The 22661-nt window shown below is 44.8% G+C and overlaps 2 protein-coding genes across 6 annotated transcripts in view; one reads left to right on the forward strand and one right to left on the reverse strand.

The window, feature by feature from the left end:
• CMSS1 (cms1 ribosomal small subunit homolog) overlaps nt 1-22661 on the forward strand; it is a 422380-nt gene that overhangs the window by 306396 nt on the left and 93323 nt on the right. The window contains exon 1 of one of the 5 annotated variants that reach the window (XM_074999547.1): nt 13235-13275. The exons of the other annotated variants lie outside the window; for them this stretch is intronic. Coding sequence (XP_074855648.1) covers nt 13250-13275 — 26 coding nt within the window. The 5' untranslated portion in view covers nt 13235-13249. Of the gene's footprint in view, nt 1-13234; nt 13276-22661 lie in introns of those variants that run through there. 5 annotated transcript variants of the gene reach the window in all.
• The window catches only part of FILIP1L (filamin A interacting protein 1 like), a 377577-nt gene that overhangs the window by 303328 nt on the left and 51588 nt on the right, over nt 1-22661 (reverse strand). The window lies entirely within an intron of this gene.

The following is a 22661-nucleotide window of genomic DNA, read 5'->3' on the forward strand; positions in this document are numbered from 1 at the left end:
TGAACTTCTCTACATTTTCTAGTTCAATACCATCGACACTGAACTTCCTTCCTATTTCCTTATCTCCAAGTACCATTGTTTTTGTTTTATTGATGTTCGTAATCAGTCCATACCGTTTCCCTTCTTCATTTAATATCTGCACCATTTTTGCTAGCATCTCCTCATCTTCCTCAATGATAATTACATCATCCGCGAATCTCAAGTTGTTAATTCTTTTCCCGTGCACAGATAACCCTTCTACATCTTCCTTGATCTTCTCCATCACTCTTTCCAGATGTGCGAGGAAGATACTTGGTGATATTGGATCTCCTTGCCTCGTACCTCTACTTGTTTTAAACCAACTTCCCAACTCCCTGCATGTTCTCACTGCTGCCTCTGCATTGCCACTGATATCCTTTATCAACCGTATCAGTCTATCCACTCCATATGACTCCAACACTGCCCAAGTCACTTTCTGATCTATAATTTCCAATGCCTTTTGAAAATCGACAAAGCAAGTGTAAACGTTCTTATTCTTTCGTCGAGCTTTCTCTGCTATCAGTCTTAGTGCCAATATCTGCTGTATGGTACTTTTTTATCTTTTCTAAACCCCGCTTGCTCATCTGCTATATGTTCTTCTATCTGCAGTCTTAGTCTCTCAGTCAGTATCATCATCAGCATCCTGCCTAGATGACTCATTGGGGCAATTGTTCTGTAGTTCTTGCACTCCAGTGCACTTCCTTCCTTGGGTATTGTCACTAGCACAGATCTTGTCCATTCCTTAGGCGCCTTCCCTTCTTTCCATGGTATATTACATAGTTGGTGTATTTTCTGAATCATGCTTTCTGCGCCGTATTTGATCATCTATCCTGTGATCTTATCATTTCCAGGGCTCTTGCTGCTGTTTAGTTGTTTCACTGCTTTTTCTACTTCCTCCTTCAAAATGTTGGTCTCACTCTCGATGCTTGGTGGAGATCTCTTTCACTTCTTCGATCAGTCTCTCTGAGACACTCGGGTCCAACTGTGCTTTGTATATATCAATGTAATATCTCATCTATCGCTGCACAATCTTCTCCCTGTTCATGTGCACTTCTTCTTTCTCATCTTTGATCACCATCTGCTTCGGTTGCCATTTCCTATTAATATTCCTAATTGTCTGATACACCTCCCTGGCCTCTACGAGCTCCATGCCAGTCCCAAGCCTGGATGAAGTAGGAGGGTTGGTCAGATGTCTGGCAATGCTCTGACCGTCAAACAACAATATGAATGAAATCTGCTGCCAGTACAACTAAATGGTAAAAGATGCTGTGTTGGATGTCACCCAGATAAACAAGGTTGGGTCGATAAGTTGGCTACCGAAACAAAATTACAGCTAACACATATGCTATCCATTGGAACTTGGAATGTCCAAACACTGTGGGCAACTGGAAAATTAGAGCTGCTTCAGAAAGAGATGGAGAGATACCAATGCAACATACTTGGACTGGCAGAGATGTGTTGGATGGTGTCAGGCGAGATGTGCAGTTGCGAAGTCATTTGGTCAGGAAACGAAATGAAGCGTGAAGCAGGAGTTGGATTCCTTCTTAGCAAAACATCTAGAAGTGCATTATTAGGATAAAAACCAGAGTGCAAGAATGATGGTAGCGAGATTCGAAGCAAAACTGTTCAACATCTCAGTCATTCAGGTGTATGCAACCACATCTGATAGTACAGAGGAAGAGATTGAGCTATTCTATAAAGACTTGACAAAGACAGTAGAGGAGATACCGAAGAACAATGTGTTGGCCATCGGAGGAGATTGGAATGCAAAAGTTGGAACAGATAATGAAGGTAGGGAGAGCATCATGGGAAGCTTTCAATATGGAGAAAGAAACGAACATGGTGAGAAACTGCTAGAGTTTGCTACAGAGCATGAGACAGTGATCTGCAACACGAGATTCCAACAAAAGGACTGTAAGAAGTGGACATGGCGATCGAATGACGGGAGGTCCAAGAACATGATAGATGTGATTTTGATAAGAAGAAGATGGATAACATCAGTACAGCAGTGCCGCACTTTCCAAGGAGCGGATATAGAGTCCGACCACAGTCTAACGATCGCAAACATCAAGATAAAACTCAGAAGAAAATGGAAGACACAGTTTAAGTGGAGATGTGGCGAGGCTGTGTGAGAAAGAAACAGGGAGTGCATACAGAACAGCGCTTGAAGAGAAGGTTAAGAATATCGCCACAGAGAAAGACCTAGGTAAGACAGTCGCAGAGATGGCCATTGCTACGGAAGAGGCAATTGAGCAGACTGTTGCAGAAGAAGAAGAGATCAATAAGAAGTGGATTACCCAGAAGACACTGAAGTTCGTTCAAGAGAAGAGAGCATTGAGAATCAGGAGAGATGTTTCTGAGATGGCAGAACAGAAATATGGGGTGAAATGCAATGAGGTAAGGAAAGCAGCCAGAAAGGATAAGGAGAAATGGTTAGAGGAGCCAATGGGAAGATATAGAGAGGTATTATGGCAAATATAAGACCAGAGGTATAGCCAGCAATGCATAACACGAACAAAAAACAAGATTAGGTTTTAAGAAACAAAAATGTGTGCAGAATGCTGTTGCCAGTCTTTTTCTGCATACATTAAAAGACTGTTACCCCCTGCCAACAGGACATGACCTCAGCTGAGTAGCTCACACTGGTTGGGAGAGCAGAGGAGCCTCTCCTCTGCACTCAGATGCAGCACAGAGGGATGCAGGGCGGCATTGAGGGACTGCCCCCCTCCCACTTTGCGCTCCCACGCAGTTTCCACTGAGCAGAGGAGAAAGAGCATGAAGGCTGGGGTTTGTGCACAGAGCACGAGAGAGAGGGAGGCCCTCTCGGTGCTGCCTTATGTCCCTCCATGCTGCATCTGAGTGCAGCTGGCAGATTCTGCTCTCTCTGCTCTATGCCAGTGTCCTCTGACCAAAGCTGCTTCTCTGTGAGATACGCCAGTTATTGGAGTGTGCAGGTTAATCAAGTAGCGGTTAAACAAGAGTTTACAGTTGTAAATTTCACATAAATTTGGAAGACCTGGGAACATTCTAAGACTGTTGCTGGAATCATTTGTTTAGTGAGGGGTGCTGAGAGCCATTGGCCCAAACGGTAAGCTGTGTAAATAATGGAAAACACTTAAGTCAGGTGGTGCAACAACATCCCCAGAACTCCAGTGACTTATGTGTATTGAGAATGTGAAAGGAAATGGACTGTGAGCAATTCTGTTGAATAATTAGTTGCCTAGTCACTCTTTTCAGCCTCTTACAAGTATGCTAATGTTTATTTACAGGGTCTGCCTTCTTGTTTGTTAGATATTTTCTTTAGTTTTTCCTCAGTTTGTGTCCCTTTATTATGGCATACTTATAAGTGTATTTTAAAAGAACTTGATCTGATGTCCAAACCGACATATCTGCAAAGTAGCTTTGAAGTAGAGGCAACTTTTAAATTTGAGGTCTTTTGAAAAATGTTGCTTTGGGGACTCAACCATTAAATATTATCCTACCATTTCCTTCGAGATTTTAAGTGTACTGTGCAGTTCCCACTGCTGAAATGCAAAAGCATTTGTATTGTCTGTTTTATAAACTGCAGGATTATATGTAGAGGTTTTTTGGAAAGACTTAGGCCATTTCTTCGAAGTGGCATGCTAATAAATGGCCTGAAATAGGCTAATGAAGCTCAGATGCAAATTCCTCATGCCTCATTAGCATAAGGTCACGTGGTGTGGAGTCCGGAAGACATTCAGGAAGAAGGGGCCTCCGGAAGAAGGACTTCCTTCCGGAAGACCCCCTGGGGGCCGTGCTTCCAAACGGTGTTTTGGAGTCCAGAAGAATGTTTTCCGGACTCCAAACCACCTGACCTTATGCTAATGAGGCGTGGGGAATTTGCATCCAAGCCTCATTAGCATATTTCGGGCCTTTATGTGTAGAAATGGCCTTAGTGTTTACAGGATAGGGAAAATCTAAATTTTAATCTAAAGTTTAGCAGAACATTGATTCTTCTTCAAGTGGTCCCTGTGGGTGCTCCACAGTAGGTGTCGGGCTCGCCCGGCGCTGCAGATCGGAATTCTTCTAGCAGTTTCCACTGGATCGCGCATGTGCCGATGCGCACCGCTCCCTTGCGCGCTCTCGGTCATGTGTGCGATCCGGTCCCCGCCAGTTCCTTCTCAACTGCCAACGGCTGCAGACGGAATCTGCTCTGGCTCTAAAGCCTGAGACAGATAAGACAGTTGTTTTTACTTGTTAGCTCGTTGTTCTTACTATTATACAAAAAAAAAAAAAAAGAGAAACAAAAAAAAAACCATACAAAATAGTAGGAGAGAAGAGGAACGGAGGGAAGAGGAGTGGACAAAGAAGGCTGGTTAAGCCGTCCGCTACCCTGAAGGCCGTGAATGTTATTTGGATTGTAGAATGCACTGATTAGTGGCTAAGTACCCTATTAACAGTAAAGACTCACCGCAATGTCTTCCTCAGGGTTTAAGAAGTGTGAGTCATGCTGTGAGGCTATGCCGGCCTCTGATGGGCATAGGAAGTGCATTCGCTGCCTGGGGGAGTCCCGTGTTACCCAAAAGTGTTTGCACTGCGCTAAGCTTACAGCCAGGGCCAGGAAGGACAGAGGGTGAGGCTCAAAATGATCTTGTTTGATAAGGCCCTTCAGCCTGAGCCATTAGAGAAGCCTCACACAGAAGGGCCCTCTGGGTCGCATAAAAGGAAGGTGGCTTCTTTGACCCCCTCTGTGCAAAAGAAAAGGAAAGTCTCCCTGTCTCGATCCTTGCTGGCGGTTTCAGCGAGCAGGACGAGTGGAACGCAGAGCCCTGAGCCGCTGGCTGATGAAAGCGGCAGCGCAGTCGCGCACATGGCCGGGGCTGGGCCTCCGGCTATTCAGTAGTCGGCACTGACGGTGCCGTGGGCACCAGCGTGGCAAGCACCGGAATTGGCGGTGCCGCCTCACGCAGCACTGGCTCTCACGGTGCCGATGGCGCAGGGGCACCCAGCACGGGGCCCGGCAGCACCGGAGGAAGCTACCCGTGTGGCACCGCTTATGACGGTACCGAGCGCGGCACCGACAGCGGGGCGGAGATCCCTGGCACGGGAGGGGGCAGCGCCCACCCTGCAGGGGCAGGGGAAAGCTAGAGCCAAAACCCGGAACCTCAGTCCATCTCCAGGCAGGGCTGCAATGCCGTTATCACCCAGGCCCGCCCCGCCCCCTCCCCCCTCCCCGAGATACACACGCTGCGTTGCAGGGCTTCAACTCCACTGGCCTATTTCGGACCTCCCTCTCCGTTCCTCCAACCACCTTCACCTTGGCTCAGGCCGCCTTCACCCTTTTTGGGCATGGATCCCTATGAGTACTATCACATACCAGCTTCACCATTATCAGTGTCGTCACGGAGATCCCGCTCTCCCAGACATCATGGGTGCACACTCTGCTCGTGGTCCAGGTCTCCATCACCGGGCCCTTGTCCATCTTGTTATGGCCGTCCTCATCATACTGAACACCGACATCGGAGGTCTAGATCCAGGGGCAGATCCCCTCCCACTCCTCGCCAATACTCCCGTGTACACTCTTGCTCTGGGAGAGGAACGCAGCTGTCCCAGGGGGAATTCGGTCCAGAGTCCCAAGACTTTCCTTCACAGCCCACGAGAGAGCAAGCATACCAGCGAACTCGGGAGCCAGAGGACTTGGGGGAGGTTTATCCTAGCGGCTCCTCCTCATCCTCCCCAGATGAGGCAATTGTCCCTGGGGATGTCTCCCCTACGGATGACCTTAAACAATTCCAAGAGCTGTTCAAAAGAGTAGCATACACGCAGGACATTCAAATAGCAGAGGCGCAGGAGAAGCATCATAAACTCCTGAAAAATTTGAGACCCCCGGCTTCATCTAAAATCGCTATTCCACTGGACGAAGCCATTATGGAGTCAGCCACTAACATATGGCAGACTCCGGCCTCTATACCACCTACGAATAAAAGGGCAGATAAGAAATACTTCGTCCCAGCCAAGGGCATGGAATTCCTGTTTAGTCACCCTCAGCCCAATTCTTTGGTGGTCGAATCATCCCAGCAGAGGTTGAAGACGCCTCAGTACTAATCAGGGGGGTCAGATAAAGATGCTAAGAAATTAGAGCTGTTCGGCAGGAAGGTCTACTCCTCCTCTAACTTATTACTGAGAATGGCAAACTACGTGGCACATTTATCAAACCATAACTTTGACAACTACTCTAGACTTACCTCTGTCATGGATTCCCTACCGGAGGACAAGAAGCCAGTGTTAAAGGCGATCGTCCAGGAGGGCTACGCGGCCTCGTGAACGGGAGTTCACATTGCCCTGGACGTGGTGGACGCAGCGGCACGCTCAACAGCTGCAGCAGTGGTAATGCGTAGGGAGTCCTGGCTCCAGACGTCTGGTATGCCCAGAGATTCCCTTCGACAAGCAAAAGCTGTTTGCAGAATCAACCGACTCAGTCCTACACTCTAGCAAAGATTCGAGGGCCACACTTAAGACCTTGGGTATCTACACTCCTCCATACAAGAAAAAGAAATTCTATCCTCAGCAAAGGTGCTACGCTTACCAACCACAACGCGCACAATATCAGCGAGGCTATGACCAAGGGCGCCATCAACAGCAGCAACAGTACAGGGCCCCCAGGCGACGTTCTCAACAAAGTCACACAACCTCGGAGCAAGCCCAGAGGCAGCAAGTTTGACAGGTATGTCGAGGACTGCACTGTCAACACCATCGCTCAGTGCCACTCTCACCTCATGTTCCATCATCGCCTTAAACCGTTCCACTCCCAATGGCAAAATATCACAACAGACAAATGGGTGCTGGAAATTATAGCCACAGGTTACACGATCCCCTTCCAGTCACTACCACCGATGAAACCTCCCACCCAGCCTCTTCTCAGGGACCCTTCTCACGAGGCGAGGCTGAAGCAGGAGGTAGATCACCTCATGTTCATAGGGGCGGTGGAAAGAGTACCGGAACAATTCCAAGGGAAAGGTTTTTACTCACAATACTTCCTAACAGAGAAGAAAACGGGGCTGGAGGCCGATTTTGGACCTACGGGGCCTCAACAGATACTTGCGCAAGCAGTGCTTCCGGATGATTACAGTTGCCTCCATACTTACGGCACTGGACGATGGAGACTGGTTTGCAGCCCTCGACTTACAAGACGCTTACTTTCATATAACAATCCACCTGGCACACAGACGCTTCCTCCACTTCACGGTCGGCGGGGAGCATTTCCAATACAGGGTTCTTCCGTTCGGCCTATCCTCGGCACCCAGAGTCTTTACCAAAACCCTGGCAGTGGTATCAGCTTACCTGCACAGACAGGGCGTGTTTATTTTTCCATACCTGGACGACTGCCTACTGAAAGGGGCCTCAAAGGCAGAGGTCCTATGCATGATACGCGTTACCGCGAACACGTTTACTTCGCTGGGCCTAGTTATCAACCTCGCAAAGTCAAAGACCAAACCCACGCAAGATATAGAGTTCATAGGGGCGCGCATAAACTCTATCGCATCGAGAGTATACCTGCCCGACGCCCGCTTCCGCACCATCGAATCCTTGGTGCAAGTCATGATGTACAGCCCCGCAGTGCCGATCCTAACATGCCTGCAACTGTTGGGGCACATGGCGGCCACCACGTTTGTGGTACAGAATGCCAGGTTACACATGCGAAGCCTGCAGCATTGGCTGGCGAGCATTTACAGACCGGCAGCCCATACCGTTCACAGGGTAGTATCGCCCACGACGGAGGTACAGAAGTCGCTCGCGTGGTGGGCAGATCCCAAGAACCTGCTAGTGGGAGTGCCCTTCCACCAACCACAAATTTCCATTTTTCTTACAACCGATGCCTCCCACATAGGGTGGGGAGCGCACATTGGCAGCAAGGTGACGCAAGGGCTATGGTCCCCCGCGGAACAGACACTGCACATAAGCATACTGGAGCTCAGAGCAGTGTTCAGTGCATGCAGACATTTTCAGAAATACCTGCACGGCAAAGTAGTCAGGATCAATACCGACAATACCTCCACCATGTTCTACATCAATCAACAAGGAGTGGCACGGTCCCGTGCGCCATGCGTAAAAGCAGTCGGATTGTGGAATTGGTGCATTGCCAACAACATAACGTGAAAGCCTCCTCCTTGCCGGGTGCCCACAACGTGAAGGCAGGTCAACTGAGAAGGCGTTTTGCACTCACGCATGAATGGTAGATCCGCTCCGACCTGCTACAATGCATATTTCGCACCTGGGGGTTTCCCCAGATCGATCTGTTTGCCACCCAGCGCAACAAGAAATGCCCTCAGTACTGCTCCAGAGCAGGAATAGGGCAGGGGTCCCTGGGGGATTCCTTCATGATCTCATGGAAGGGCCCTCTACTCTACACGTTTCCCCCCACAACACTTATCCACAAGGTTCTGCAGAAAGCCAGAAGGGAGAGAGCTCGCATGATACTCATAGTTCCAACTTGGGACCGACAACAATGGTTTCCCCTGCTTCTGTGCATGATGGATCGTCCACCACTCCCCCGACCGGTAGTCCCGGACTTACTCACACAGGCTCAGGGGTCCATAGTGCACCCGCACCCTCAGGGTCTGCATCTGCAAGCCTGGTTAATCCATGGCTCAGCACCTTAGCGAGCACGTGTATGGAGGGAGTAAGACAAGTCTTAGAGTGTAGCAGAAGGACCTCTACCAGGAGGACTTATGAACAGAAATGGACACGCTTTACCGCCTGGTGCTCTGCCAAACAGTTAGCTCCTCTGGACGTCCCTATAACTGTAATTCTAGAATACCTGCTGGACCTCAAACAAGATGGGCTCTCTCTGTCCTCGCTAAAAGTCCACCTCGCAGCTATATCAGCTTTTCGGCACAAAGAAGAATGGCCCACCGTATTCACCCACCCTATCGTCACAAGGTTCTTGAAGTGGCTGGTAAACCTGTACCCCCCTCGAAAACCACTACCACCGTCGTGGAGTTTGGACTTGGTACTCCACACGCTATCGGGACCATCCTTCGAACCACTAGCCACAGTACACCTCCGACTACTTATCATGAAAGCGACCTTCCTTCTTGCGATTACGTCAGCCCGCAGGGTGAGCGAGCTCACAGGAGTGACGGCAATGCCGCCCTGCACAGTATTCTCAAAGGAGGCGGAGATCTTACGGTTACACACAGCCTTCGTTCCGAAAGTTTCCTCGGAGTTTCACATTAACGAACCAATAGTATTACCGTCGTTTTACCCGAAGCCTCACAGCTCCAGCAAGGAGGCACGCCTACATCTCCCAGATGTGAGGAGGGCGTTGGCCTTCTACATAGACAGAACTAAGCCCTTCCGGAAAACGGACAGGCTTCTGGTGTCCATTGCTCCCAGGTCGAAAGGGGAATGCCTCTCTTCCCAGAGAATTTCAAATCGCACTGTGTCCTGTATAAAACTGTGCTTCGAGCTTCGAAAGACCCCTTTGCTAGCCCCGCCCAGGGCTCACTCCACCAGAACGGTGGCGGCATTAACGGCCTTCTTCAAAGGGATTGCATTGAAAGGCATTTGCAGAGCGGCGACTTGGTCATCCTGCGACACCTTCGCCAAGCATTATGCCCTGCATCGGGTGTTCGATGAGGATACCCATCTGTCGACAGCAGTCCTCTCAAGGGCAAGCTGCACGTGAATCGAGTACCCACCTCCTTACTTGGGGTTACTGCTGGGTAGTCACCTACTGTGGAGCACCCACGGGGACTGCTCGAAGAAGAAAGAGAAGTTACTCACTTGTAGTAACGATGGTTCTTCGAGATGTGTCCCCGTGGGTGTTCCACTACCCACCCATCCTCCCTGCTTCGGATCTCTGTCTGGTGTTTTTCAGGAGCATCTGGGGCGGTTGGTCAAGGAAGTGGCAGGGACCGGATCGCGCACATGACCGAGGGTGCGCAAGGGAGCGGCACGCATTGGCGCATGCGCGATCCAGTGGAAACTGCTACAAGAATTCCGATCTGCGGCACCAGGCGAGCCCGACATCTACTGTGGAGCACCCACGGGGACACATCTCGAAGAACCATCGTTACTACAAGTGAGTAACTTCTCTTTTGTGATGTATGACCAAGTAACAGGCATCACAAATTATATTGCTACTGAGAATCTGAACACATTCTGACTTCATTTCCAGTTAAAAGAATTACTGGCTATCTACATTTTTAATTAATCTCTACCTTTGAACTCACTGATGTCTCTTTAGCATCTTTTTTGCCATAGCTGAAAGAGATGAGTTGGAAGAGAGAAACTGATTTTTTTCTGCAAGAAACAAAAAACAGCTTCTTAACTTCATTTAGCTAGGTTCTATTTTCTCAATCCAGGGCCGCTGAAACCACTTGTGTAGCAGGGATACTAAGAGGCATTGAACCAAATTGTAAATTGTGTGTTTGATGGAAACCACTTCAACCTAACGGGTGCAGCAGAACACCTCAGTATTTCTGCTTCTAGGACCTACAGTCCTTTTACACTCAATCTATCCAGGAAAGCGTGTTTGAGTATGGAAGAGTGGATTTAGTATTCTTTTTGACACCATGAATAATGGTCTAGGTGCATTTTTTTTAATTTTGTAGTTCCTCTTTAGACTTGAATATGTGTTGCTTAATATACAGTATTAATATGCAGTGCCGAGAGAAATGTTACTGCAAATATAATTTGAGGCAGTTCTGCTTTGTTCAATTATTTGTTTCTTTTATTCTGCTTTTCACTGAGGAGACAGCATGCTGGCCAGATATACATATGGGAGAATACTTCCTTATGCATTCAGGAGAAGGGTAACATTACTCTCTGTTGGGTAGTAGCATTATTTAAATAGATATGGGACTGTTTCTTCATTTGAATTGCTTATGTAATGCTCAGTAATATTCCACCTCTTTGCAAGAAAGTTCCTGAAAAGACTGAGCACCAGTAGAAACTAATGGAAATTTTGGTTTGGTTTGGTTTCGGTGGTCGGGACGCAGTGTGTCAGGCCAGGTGCATCTCTTGCAGTGGCTAGTACTCCCCAATGTACGTTGTGATAATGGTTGTGAACAACTGGTTGCACATACATTTACCATCTGATGTGTTGCTAACACGCTTTTACTTGTTACTGTGCCTGTTGTACCCTATGAAAATGCTTAGGTGGCTGTGTTTGGATTAACCATATTGATGGATAATGTACTCAAATGTTATAACTTCCTCTTATGTTCTCTTTCTGTTGCTGGAAAGCTTACTTTTCGGAGTCGGGTAACATATATATTACATCAATTTCTTAGCTGTTTTTCCTCATGGAACGTCAATTTTTAAGGTATTTTTAGCAAAGACCGTCCTGACCGTGCTTTAGCTGTTTATCAGGCACAATCTGACTGAAGGTGACATACTGCCAAGCAGGACCGTTATGCCATTAACTGTAGCCAATAGACATCTTATTCCAAAAGCACTAGAAAAGCCCCGTTATGGAACAGAAGTGCATTGCTCTCTGTGCTACTTTACAATAGGAACTGACTTGAAATGTCAGTGGGGGATTAGTGCATGCAGCCTGCTGTTGTCAGGGATTGCAGTTAAGTGTTTGTGCCACTGGGTCAAACCACAATCTCAAGATGTGGTGAGGGCTGAATTGCTAAATTTGCCTCAGGTTACCTGACATGGGTTCATGTGCAAGCCAAGGCAGGTGATTGACTGGCAGTTACTTTGTCACCAGTGATCTTCGAGCAAAGTCAAAGAACAGGCTCATGAAATAATATTTTCTCTTTCTGATGTTTCATTAATGGCAACAGCAGCAAGAGAGGGGGTTGCCAGGAAGAGTAATTCCCACCACACTGCCTCAAGGAAGAACAGGTCTTTTAAATCCCCATATTTAAACTCTGTTAATTTTTCTTGCCACCTGATGCTGATAGGTTCGTGGTATTTCAGTTGATAGAAATGCCTCTCTTTGCATCCTATCAGTGGTTCCCTTACTGGCATCCAGGAACAGGTGAACAGATTTGACTTCTCCAACTATCTTTGTGCTGCACTTCGTTATGGAAATATGTCTTTGAATATGAATATGCATAACTGAGATATGTTTTATGCAAAATGGGGTAGGTCACCTGTCATTGGAGAGCTTGTAATCCCCTGAATGTCCATATTCTTTCTGTGTGCATGCTGAACACAACCACAACCTTTTAAAGGAGTTGGATCAGCAACAGAACTCTCCCACTGACCTCAAAAAGGTCCCCAGCTCCTTGATGGCCACTCTTCCAAGCCCTGTTCTTCCCTCTTGGCCCTGACTGTGTGCTCCATCTTATCAGCCACCTCCATGTGCTGCTGCATTACTTACCCAGGCACAACTTTTTTCCCACGGAAGGCTCCTTCTACCTCTCTCCTAAGGGAAGAGTAAGTGTCTTGGGCTCTGTGAAGTTGGTAACAATGGGCAGTGAATAATGGTTATGGAGCATCGCTGCCGCTAAGTTTGGACAAAGGTACACAACTAGCTAGAGATCCTCTTAAATCAGCCATCCCTTATCAGTTTATTTTGCAAGTTAAACATTAGGGCTGTGTCTACACGGGCACAAATATTTGAAATAACCATATTTTGAAGATTACTAATGAGACACTGAATTGAATATTCAGCACCTCATTAGCATAAGGACACTTCCGGCTGCGACTACATCGGGGTCCTTTTTGAAAGGACCCCGCATCTTATTCCGATCAGTGAACAGGATAAGGGGATTTTGAAAGGTGCAGGGTCCTTTAAAAAGGGACCCCTGTGTAGCCGCGCCAAGCCGTGCGCTTTTGAAAGCTGTGCTTTCGAAGAGCCGTGGCCAGAAGCATCCTAATGCTAATGAGGCACTGAATATTCAATTCAGCGCCTCATTAGTAATCTTCAGGATAGCCATTAGCATGGCTATTTCGAAGATTTGTGCACGTGTAGACACACCCTAAGGCTCAGTAATGTGGTGGCAGCACAAAGAGAGAGACCCATATCTCTGTTTGCAATAGGATTGAGCTCCTATTGAAGTTAAAACTAGTACATGGATGGCTGTCTGTCTTCTCAACTGGCAGTCTTCCTCTACGCACCATAATGATTGATATGGGGTTCATTCTTTGTCCTGTCCTCTGGTTGCATCTCCAATGCCTAACTCTAATTCATGGGGTTCATTTAACTTGTTCTGTGATTCCAGGGGTACACAAAGCTGCCCAAATGCCACAGCAAGTTAACACATGTATAACTGAACAGAAGGTGTGCATAAAGTATTGCGAAATATGAATGCTGATCTCAAGCTTGTCAGTCAGGTAAGATGGGGAAGTGGTTGCCAGCCACTGGTGAAGTGCAGATTGTTTGAGTGAAAAGATTGGGTGGGAGACGAACTGAGGTGACTGCTACTGCGTCCTCAAAATTGTAGGAACTGGTGTATTAGGTCATCTAGTCCTCACCCTTGTGCTCCCACGTAAGGGTTCCAGACATCAGCTCTATTACCCTGATGATGGGCTGTTGGGTGGGAAGGGGGTGAGGAGAGGAAGCACCCAATGAAGCTTTCTAGTAACCGCTTCAAAGAGAAGGGAATGTTACAGGGAAAGGAGCTGTTTCCAAACCTTCCTCATGAACAGGAGGCTGCTGTGACACTAGAGCCTGTGAGCGGGAGAGACATACGTAAATGATGGCAAACTCTCATCAGGTCTCTGAGCACTGTCTCCCATCAGCTGGCTCTCAAACAGTTTGTTTTTGCCAAGTCAGTGACCTCTCCTGCACTGGTTACCGAAGAGCAAACCTGAGGTCTGTCATGTCATCACTTGGGAAGTGAGGGAGTAAATTGAGCGAATCACTTAAAAAGAGAGAAGTTGGTTCACAGAGGGTTGGAATGTTTGAGGCTATTTTTAACAGTATCCTGACTTTGAAATTGCCAGTTTAATCCTTGGCACCTGTGACATATTTCTGGCACGAGGCTACAAGGGTTCTTTGTTCAAAGAAATAACGTTTAAAAAAAAACATAAAAAGTAAATAGAATGTTCTTAATGTGGTAATTGCTAGTTATGAGAAATGGTGTTCCTGAGTTTAAACAAGGTGGATGTCTTCTGACAGGAAAAGTCCTGCATTTCAAGAGTTAGGGTCAGACAGATTTTCTGCCAGACCTTCTCTCTGCCCCGAAATGCATGCTCGTGCTCTGACTTGGCTTCTGTCAGATGACCTAAAACAAAAAGAGGTTTTATCCTACATTTTTCCAATGATTAAATTCAGCAGTGGGTCAGTTATGTGCATCCCAAGTTGATGTCTGTGTGTGTTCATTTAGCTAGATGAGTTTTTAATTCTTTACCTGTCCAGCTAATTTAGTTGTGGGATTTCTAAGGTGCCAATTCTGTCGACGTGCTCCCATATTTTTATGGAAATATATTTTTGAATATGAATATTCAAAATTCAGATACGTTGTATGCAAAATGGGGCACGTCAGCTATCGTTGGAGAGCTAGTACTTCCCTAAATATCCATATTCTTTCTGTATGCGTGTCACTCCTGTATTTTGAGCTAGAAATATGAAGTATAGACCTGTTTATTAATATTGGTGTACTACTGAAAGCCATTAGTGTTATGTAAGAAACGTAATGGCCTGGTGCTCAAGACAGCGAACTGGGAATAGTCTGATGCTTCCTGTAAGTCTATACAGGGCTGGTCCTGCTAAGACATGTAGCTAGGTCACCTGGAACCCATTTTGAATGTAATACTTGTCAGTGTGCGTGTGAAAGGGTTGAAATAGAACACACAGGATCCCTGCTTTGGGGAAAATCTGCTTATGGGCAAGGAAACAAACCATAGGGGAGTTGGCAGTTGTGACACACCAATTCACCCCCTGCTTCCACCCCCAGGATCACTGCTGGAAACATCTAAGACTGAATAGGGGGAAGGTTTGAGCTCAAGCTAGGAGGATACCTAGTTTGTAAGAAGGATGATTAGAACTATTGTTAGGGTAAGAAATTGTATGTAACAAGTTTCTTACAATATTAAGCTTAGCTAGTGTGTTTTGTTTCATTTTGCATAGTAACACGCTTCGATTTGTCTGTTATCACTTGCAACCACTTAAATCCTAATTTTTATATTTAATAGAAGTATTTGTTTATTATCAAGCCCCTTCTAAAAAAATGTTACCTGGAGTGGGGACTATAGCTGAGCATATCTGTCTTTCATGGATATGATCTTGTTTTGTATATGACTTTTATGCAGAATGAGATTCCCACTGGAGCTGTACACCTGGATACTGTGTAAAGTCCCTATGACTGAGCCTGCCCAGAGCTGAGGTGTTCTCAGTGTCTGTATTGCTCTGCTGTGGGCTACAATCCCAACTCTGTGCCTTCGCTGTGGGAAACCCAAAACATTTTGGGAGTAAGGGAACTTTGAAGTAGTGCAGGTACCTCGGAGTGCCCATAGCTACGCTGCCTGCCGGCACTTTGAAGTTAGCAACTTTGAAATTCGCATGGCGAGAATTATGCTAATAAGGTGCTGCATATGCAGCACAGCACCTCATTGTTATTCACCAGTCTGGCTTGTTTACATGCCCCCTTCGAGGGAGGGGGCTAGTGCAGATGAGCCCTCTGTGTATTTTTTAGCCTCTCTAATTGACAATGGGTGAGAGACAGTACTGGCATAATTCTGCTCTGAATAAGTTTACTGACTTCAATTAAAAATGTTAGGCCCGTTCTGGCTGCTTTTGAAAATCACAGCCTATAATTACACCACTCTCCCTCTTCAGGTGTGGTACAGACTTTAAAGCCGGATTTTTGCATCTCTTGCTTCTGTCAGTGAGCCCTTAATCTGACATCTGGGGGCACTGCTTTCTGAGTGTTTACCAACAATAATAAGGGATGGGGGCTCTGCAGCCTCCTGATAAAGAGGGGTAGAGGATGGGGGTTCCACAATCTCCCAGCAGGGAGCACCAGGGAATTAATCGGCCACTCTCTGGCAGAGCTCACCTGCACTGGGCATTGCCTCTGTGGGGTGCCAGGGAATGGGGCAGCTGCTGAGGGGAGAAACTCCATGGCAGTGGGGGATGGTGCCTGGAGACACCAGGTGCCTGGATTGCACAACTAGGCCCTAATATTTTGAATAAACATGCTAATTGCAGCAATTGGTTAATCAAAAAATGCCTCTCAGGTCCGTAGTATGTCATCTGTGTGCACCTACAGCATGAGCTACCAAGCTGTGTGGTGAGGAATTCTGCAAGGTCTGAGGAAATAGAATTCTGCCTCACACAGCTGTGGAATGGAAACACAGTCAAACCCCTTTTAGTGTTCTTTCACATGGACAAGGGCGCTGGAGAGCAGACACTCTGTGAGCAATTTTGCAGAGTCTGTAGTCCGCCCAATCCCCCCAACCTCCTGGGCCCCACGTCTGAGCACGGTGCAGCTCTTTAGTTGGTAACTCCACAAATGCACTTAAAAAAAAGCCCCAAAGAAATTAAATACAAAACTACAAATTCTAATTGCAGCATTAAAGTAATCTTATTTGAATGCATTATTCCCAGTGTAGCCACTACACATACGGAATAAGACAGTAGCGATCATTAGTACTTGTGTACATGTCACACTTTTAAAACACTGGACAAAAATTAATCTTCACATCTCCTGTGTGTCGTAACTAATTTGAACCTCTCTAATCTGGAATGTTCTCAGCTGGCAACATCTGTAATCCGGTGTGGTTTCAGTTAGCTGGATGACCACTTACCATGGGTGTGGCCAAGTTTCCCATGGTCCCATAAAGTTTGTTTATAGTCACCATTTCTGGCTCCCAGTGTTATGTGCTGTTATTTAGCTGTAAATTTACCCCGAATGTCTTTTAAGAGCCCAATAAGCAGTGGAAGTGTTGACAATACTGACCTCCTGTGGTGTGGCAAATTCTCTTGTTTGGCACCAGTCAGGTCCCAAGGGTGCTGGACTAGAGAGGTTCAACCTATAGCATGATTTAGTGAATAAGAAGCTAGGCTAGACAAAGGGAGACCTGGATTCTCTTCTTTGTGTTGCCATCGGTCTTTGGCAAGTCATCTCACCATTCTGTACTTCATTTCCTACTATGAGGATGATAATATATGGAGATACACATCTTATGGAACTGGAAGGGACCTCAGGAGGTCATCGAGTCCAATTCCCTGCCCTCTTGGCAGAGCCAAGCACCATCCTTCTCCCCTTACCCTGCCCCATTTGCCCCAGATCCCTAAATGACCCCCTGAAGGATTGAGCTCATAACCGTGGGTTTAGCAGGCCAATGCTCAAACCACTGAGCTATCTCTCCCCCATGATAGCTTACTCTTTTTCACAGAGCACTTTGTATGTCCAAAGCCACTTGCATTTGTAAATTTCAAAACAGGACTATTTAATGATATTTACATAAGTAAGAGAGCAGCACTAGACTTGCTCTTTAAACTATAATTTTGAATACTCTGTGTTTTGCAGGATTAGAGTTTCAGTTTTAACATTGCACAGTATTGTCTGTCTCAACATTGTTTTTTTTTTCATTTAGCACATTCTGTGTTTCAGCTGGAATGACAAACAAACATTACAGTTACAGGTAATGCTGAGAAGCGAGGAAAGAGCCAGGCTTACAGATGTGCAGTTCAGCGCGGTACTTGCCCATAAATAGACTGAATGTAAAGAGAGGGATCCATGTCACTCTGTTAAGAAATAGGATCCAAGTTCTAAACTTGTGTGCACAGTAAGGGGTTTATATTACATTCATCTTCAGCATGGATTCTGTTTTTACTGCTGATGTACAGATGTCTATTCTAATAAAAGTGACCCATGATTTTTCAAGATGTATCACCAAGTTGTTACTGACAGATCAATTCCTTTTCCTGCAATCCAACTTTAAAGGCAAATACATTATAGCAGTAATGGCAGCAAGTGCTGTAGATAAAGATTGCATATTACAGTAAATTTTTTCACATTCAGCAGCCCCGGGACCGGGAGGTTGTTGAATATTCAGATATTCTGAACAATAGAGAAGCATACCTACCAATGCATAACAATAAAGAAAAATAAAATTAGATATTAAGAAACAAACAAAAATGTATGCAGAATACATTATTTACAAACACCGGTAGTATTGTACGCTGTAAATTTATACTGCATTTATTCATATTTACTTTCACTATAGTGCACTTATGGAAAACGTAACTAAAATTTACTTATGGTTAAAATGCTGGTTATTTGACAGTTCTGGATGATAGAATGCCGGATACGAACGAGTTTACTGTAGTTTCATTTCTCACTCTGTGTTTTCAGTTGTTCACAATTTTTGGCTTGAAATTTTTCTGGTCTTTCTTGTAACTGAAGGTACATTTTATTTTTATTTAAAGTTTGAGCACTCACGCCACACTTTAGTAATAAAAATACACTTTGTATTATTAACAAACACATCCTTTCCGCCAAAGCAGCCTGAGTGTGAAAACTGAGATGTGGCAGAGGAATACTCCTCACTGAGAAGGGCAGCCCTTGACTTAATCACCATGTAGGTGTGTATTTTCAAGGCTGAAACTGAGCGTGTGAAACAGACATTTCCAGGTCAGTATGTAAAGAGAACAATTAAGGAATTAATTCATTTTCATCTTTAGCTAATTTAGCTGAGTGGTGCAATGAAGTATATTGCAGCATATTGTTAGGAACAACAAGAAGTCCTGTGGCACCTTATAGACTAACAGATATTTTGGAGCATAAACTTCCATGGACAAAGACCCACTTCATCTGTGCCCGCAAAAGCTTATGCTCCAAAATACCTGTTAGTCTGTAAGGTGCCACAGGACTTCTTGTTGTTTTTGCAGATACAGACTAACACGGCTATGCCACTGATTCATATTGTTAGGGAAATCCAGCCTGGAGAAAGTTTCCTAGATACTTTGCAATATACAGAGGCATGACAGGACACCCGCGCAACTTGGTGAAGTGCACAGAAAGGAGCTCCGCTCTGATGCAGTATTGGAGTAGAAAGCAGCAGAGCTATTTCAAAGATTCAGAGGGGGAATGCCACCTGGTAAAGGCGTGGAGGTGGGAAGTTAAGATTAGGGTGATTTTTGCAGCTAAGAGCAAGGAATTCTGTCAGATATCACAGGCATTTCATAGGGAGCCCACTCTAGTCTGGAGAATACTTCAGTTGGGATATATACATATATACCATCATCTTCTTTCCCCAAATAACTAACGGTCAGACTGGTCCAAAAGAAAACTGCCTCACTGAAGAGCCCAAAAGCAAATGAGTCGTGGCATATGAGGCTTGTGACTTCTTAGTTTTCTAATGTCGTGCTTGTGGCCCATCCAAGCAGAGACATTATCAATGCCATTCTCCCCTTATTTCTTTTTCTCCCATTCATTCTCATCTTCTGCTCTTCTCAATCTCTCTCTCCTACCAGCCCAGTGAGAAGATCACCTTTATCATCACAATTGTTAATACCATACATCTTGCTTCCTATGTTCCAGTCTGCTCTGCTGCCTCTGATTATTGCGACAGCTTTTTTTTTCTTATTTAAAAAAAAATCACATATGTTTGGGTGCAGAATGTGTATTGAAAAATAATGGGGAAGATCGTATCTTTCCAGCCACACAATACCTGGCCCTTAGCCATGGTGCTACTTCTGTTCTGTAGCTGTTTATTTTTTAAATAGGCTTATGACATTGCTTGATTAAAATGTGCCAGAAAAATGTAGGTTGTGCAATAATGTGATCAAAGATATTTAAAACCTATTTTATTTTAAATTGTCAGCAACTCTCAACTTTCGTGATTTTATATATATAATAGTTGTTTTGTCCTCCAACTATTGTGACTGATGCCTAAAAAGAAGCTAATCTAAGCTGACAACCTTAACTGCAACCATGAACTCTTCTGTCAATATTTCTAAAGGGTGAGAGACAGCTATCATTTTGTTCAGCATTCAGCGCTACCCTGTTCTCCCTCCTCTGATGTTCTTCCTTAAAGAAATGCATTTACTGTGGCCAACATAAGCAAAATTCCACTCACCCTCCCAAGGGCCATTTGAGCTGTTCTACGTTCCTCTTCTTTGGGCAAGATCTTGGTCCTAAACCTATGTCTGTTTGCTAGCAGACTCTCAAAACTATTGTTTAGTGGTCAAACAGGTCACAGGGAAATTGAGTTGTTGCCATGTGGTGGACATAGCTTCAAAGAAAATTGTAGTTTATTCTGTGCCCCAAATTCAGAGGAGTCTGAGTGAATCTAAAGAGAGTCTAATTTGGTGCAACGCATTTTTTTGTCTGGCCTTCCTTTAATATGACAACTTAAGATTCCCTCAGGCCTACTTAGACTTCATCACACTGTTTAACAGTAATTGGGAGTAATTAGGTCAAGTGGAGTTTGGATGTGAAGAGTCTCACTACTGCCACCTTGTTACAAATGATGTGGTCAAGATTGAAGCTAAACGCTGAGACTACACAGGAGGTAAAAGACCCAATCTAGCAGCTCGGAGGTGGTAGCATACTGATCAATCTTTTTATTGGGTACGGCCACTGCAGGGGACAATTATCGATGTGACTAGGAGAGGACACACATCACCTCTGAATTTGGCCCTCACTTTAGGAATCTCTTTTGAACTAGTTTACTAAATAAACTAATTCGACTAGATAGCAAAACGCTTACACATAACCTCTTGTTCTTCCTCAGTTGCATAAAGAATTCTTTCCTTGGAAGTGCAAACTGATTTTTCAGAAGTTCTGAACACTCAGAGCTCCAGTTACTGTCAGCGTGAGCCACAGAAGCTGACCCACACCTCTGAAAATCAGGCCCAAGGTGTCTCAAGTTGGGACAAATTTAAAAGTAGTGGTTGCTCTTGATATTTTCAGCATTAGCATTTGAGAGCTGTTATGCATGGCAATAAATGCCTGTATGTGCATATATTCTCACACAACTGGGACTGTTAACTGCTGACCACAGTCTTGTGCAAGTCATAAATGCATGGATAGACTTTAGTGCATGAGTGTCTACACATCTTTGGAATTTTTAATTTACTGTGAATGACACATCTTCAAGTACAATAACAACTTGCAATGGCTCACAGTTCAAGTGTATGGAATTTCTGGATTTCAGTAAAATGTATGGCTCTCACCATGACACACCTAACCCCACATGCCCTGAAATCAGTGGATTAGCTGGATGTGGACTGTGTATAGTGAAGACCTGGTATGAGCATTGACTTGCTAAACCCAGTGTTGTTGTTGTTGAAGCCATGTGACAATGAGTGTTGTATAAATGCTTAGGTAGGCAGGCATATAAATCCATTCATTTTGGTGTGGGCTGAATACTTCAGAAAACAAGTAATTAATTTTGTCAGAAATGTGGTTTTTTGAAAAGTAATATTAATTATCACATCTTTTTCAACTTGTTTTGATGAGGAAGTGTGCGTGAGGGTTACACTATTTATCTATATTATTTCTGTATAATTACCCATTACAAAGCTTCATTTGACTCTCAGATTATCATACTAGCATCTTTTAAATCCAGTTTTTACTGAAGAACGTAACTGTAAAATGAACTGACTTTCAGCTCCTCTTTGGGGTATAAAAAAACTCACAATGCAGAAGAGAAGGAAGAACGGATCTTGGGACATATTAGAGAAGATAGCTTGTAAAGAAGCCTGTGAAAGTTTAGGGGACAGGCTGTGTGCTGCTGAAAGGCTGAAGATAGCTGTGGAGGCTTGGGTTAGAAAGCAATCAGGACTCTTGTTCTGAGCTAAGACGCTATTTGGTAGTGATTTTTCATGAAAGGCACTCAGATAAAGTGGCCGTATAAACCCATAGATAAATGAAGTAGCGTAGGTGACATTTTTCACCATAAACTCATTTAGTTGGAAAATTCATATTCAGTGACATCAAAATGTTTCGCAGATTTGTTTCCATTTCATCAAATTGTTTATTTCGAAGCAAAATTCTGAAAATGTCAAAAAGTTTGATTGACATTTTCATGAAGAAAAATGTAACATGTTCAATTCAAAGCAGTTTTTCAGTTTTAAATTTCTCTCAATTCTATTTCGTTAAAAAAGAACAAAAAAACTTTAAAATGATGAAAATAGAAATGAAACAAAATAATGATCGTCAACTTTTTCAAATTGCCAGAAATTCCAAAATTTCATTATTAGGGTTGTCCCAAAACAATTTTTTGTTTTAAAAAAAAAATTGGATTGCCAGTTAACTGAAAAATCCATTATTCTACAGCATTAAGATGAGGGGACAAAATATTACACCATCGGCATTTTTGTTTACAAATCCCTAGCAAAAAATAAATCAGTAAAATCACATTTGCAGGTTCTGTATCTATACTGGAGGAACAAACAAAAAAAGACCTCAAAGTGTGAACTATTTGCTGCCTACAAGTCTATGCACATATAGTTCCTCCTCATTTCTCCCACCAAAATTAGCAAGCAAGCAAACAAAAACCCCCTATGAAATGGAGATTTGCACTTCATCCTTGGAGTTTAGGAGACACAGAGGCCTTCAGCCTCTAGGGGGAAGGAGGCTCTTTTGTGCATTTAAGGTACTAGACTGTCTCGGGGCTGGTGTGGCACCTGTAGCCCTGAGGAGCATGAAGCCCAGAGCTCCCCTGTGTGTAGAAGGAATGGGGTTGGTTGATAATGCACCTCTTAAAGGAATACAAGTGCACTGTCCTCCATGATGGCTCGCTTCTGTGCTGCCTGCTTCGTT

Source organism: Carettochelys insculpta, chromosome 1 (assembly GCF_033958435.1).
Source record: "Carettochelys insculpta isolate YL-2023 chromosome 1, ASM3395843v1, whole genome shotgun sequence".
Lineage (NCBI taxonomy): Eukaryota > Metazoa > Chordata > Testudines > Carettochelyidae > Carettochelys > Carettochelys insculpta.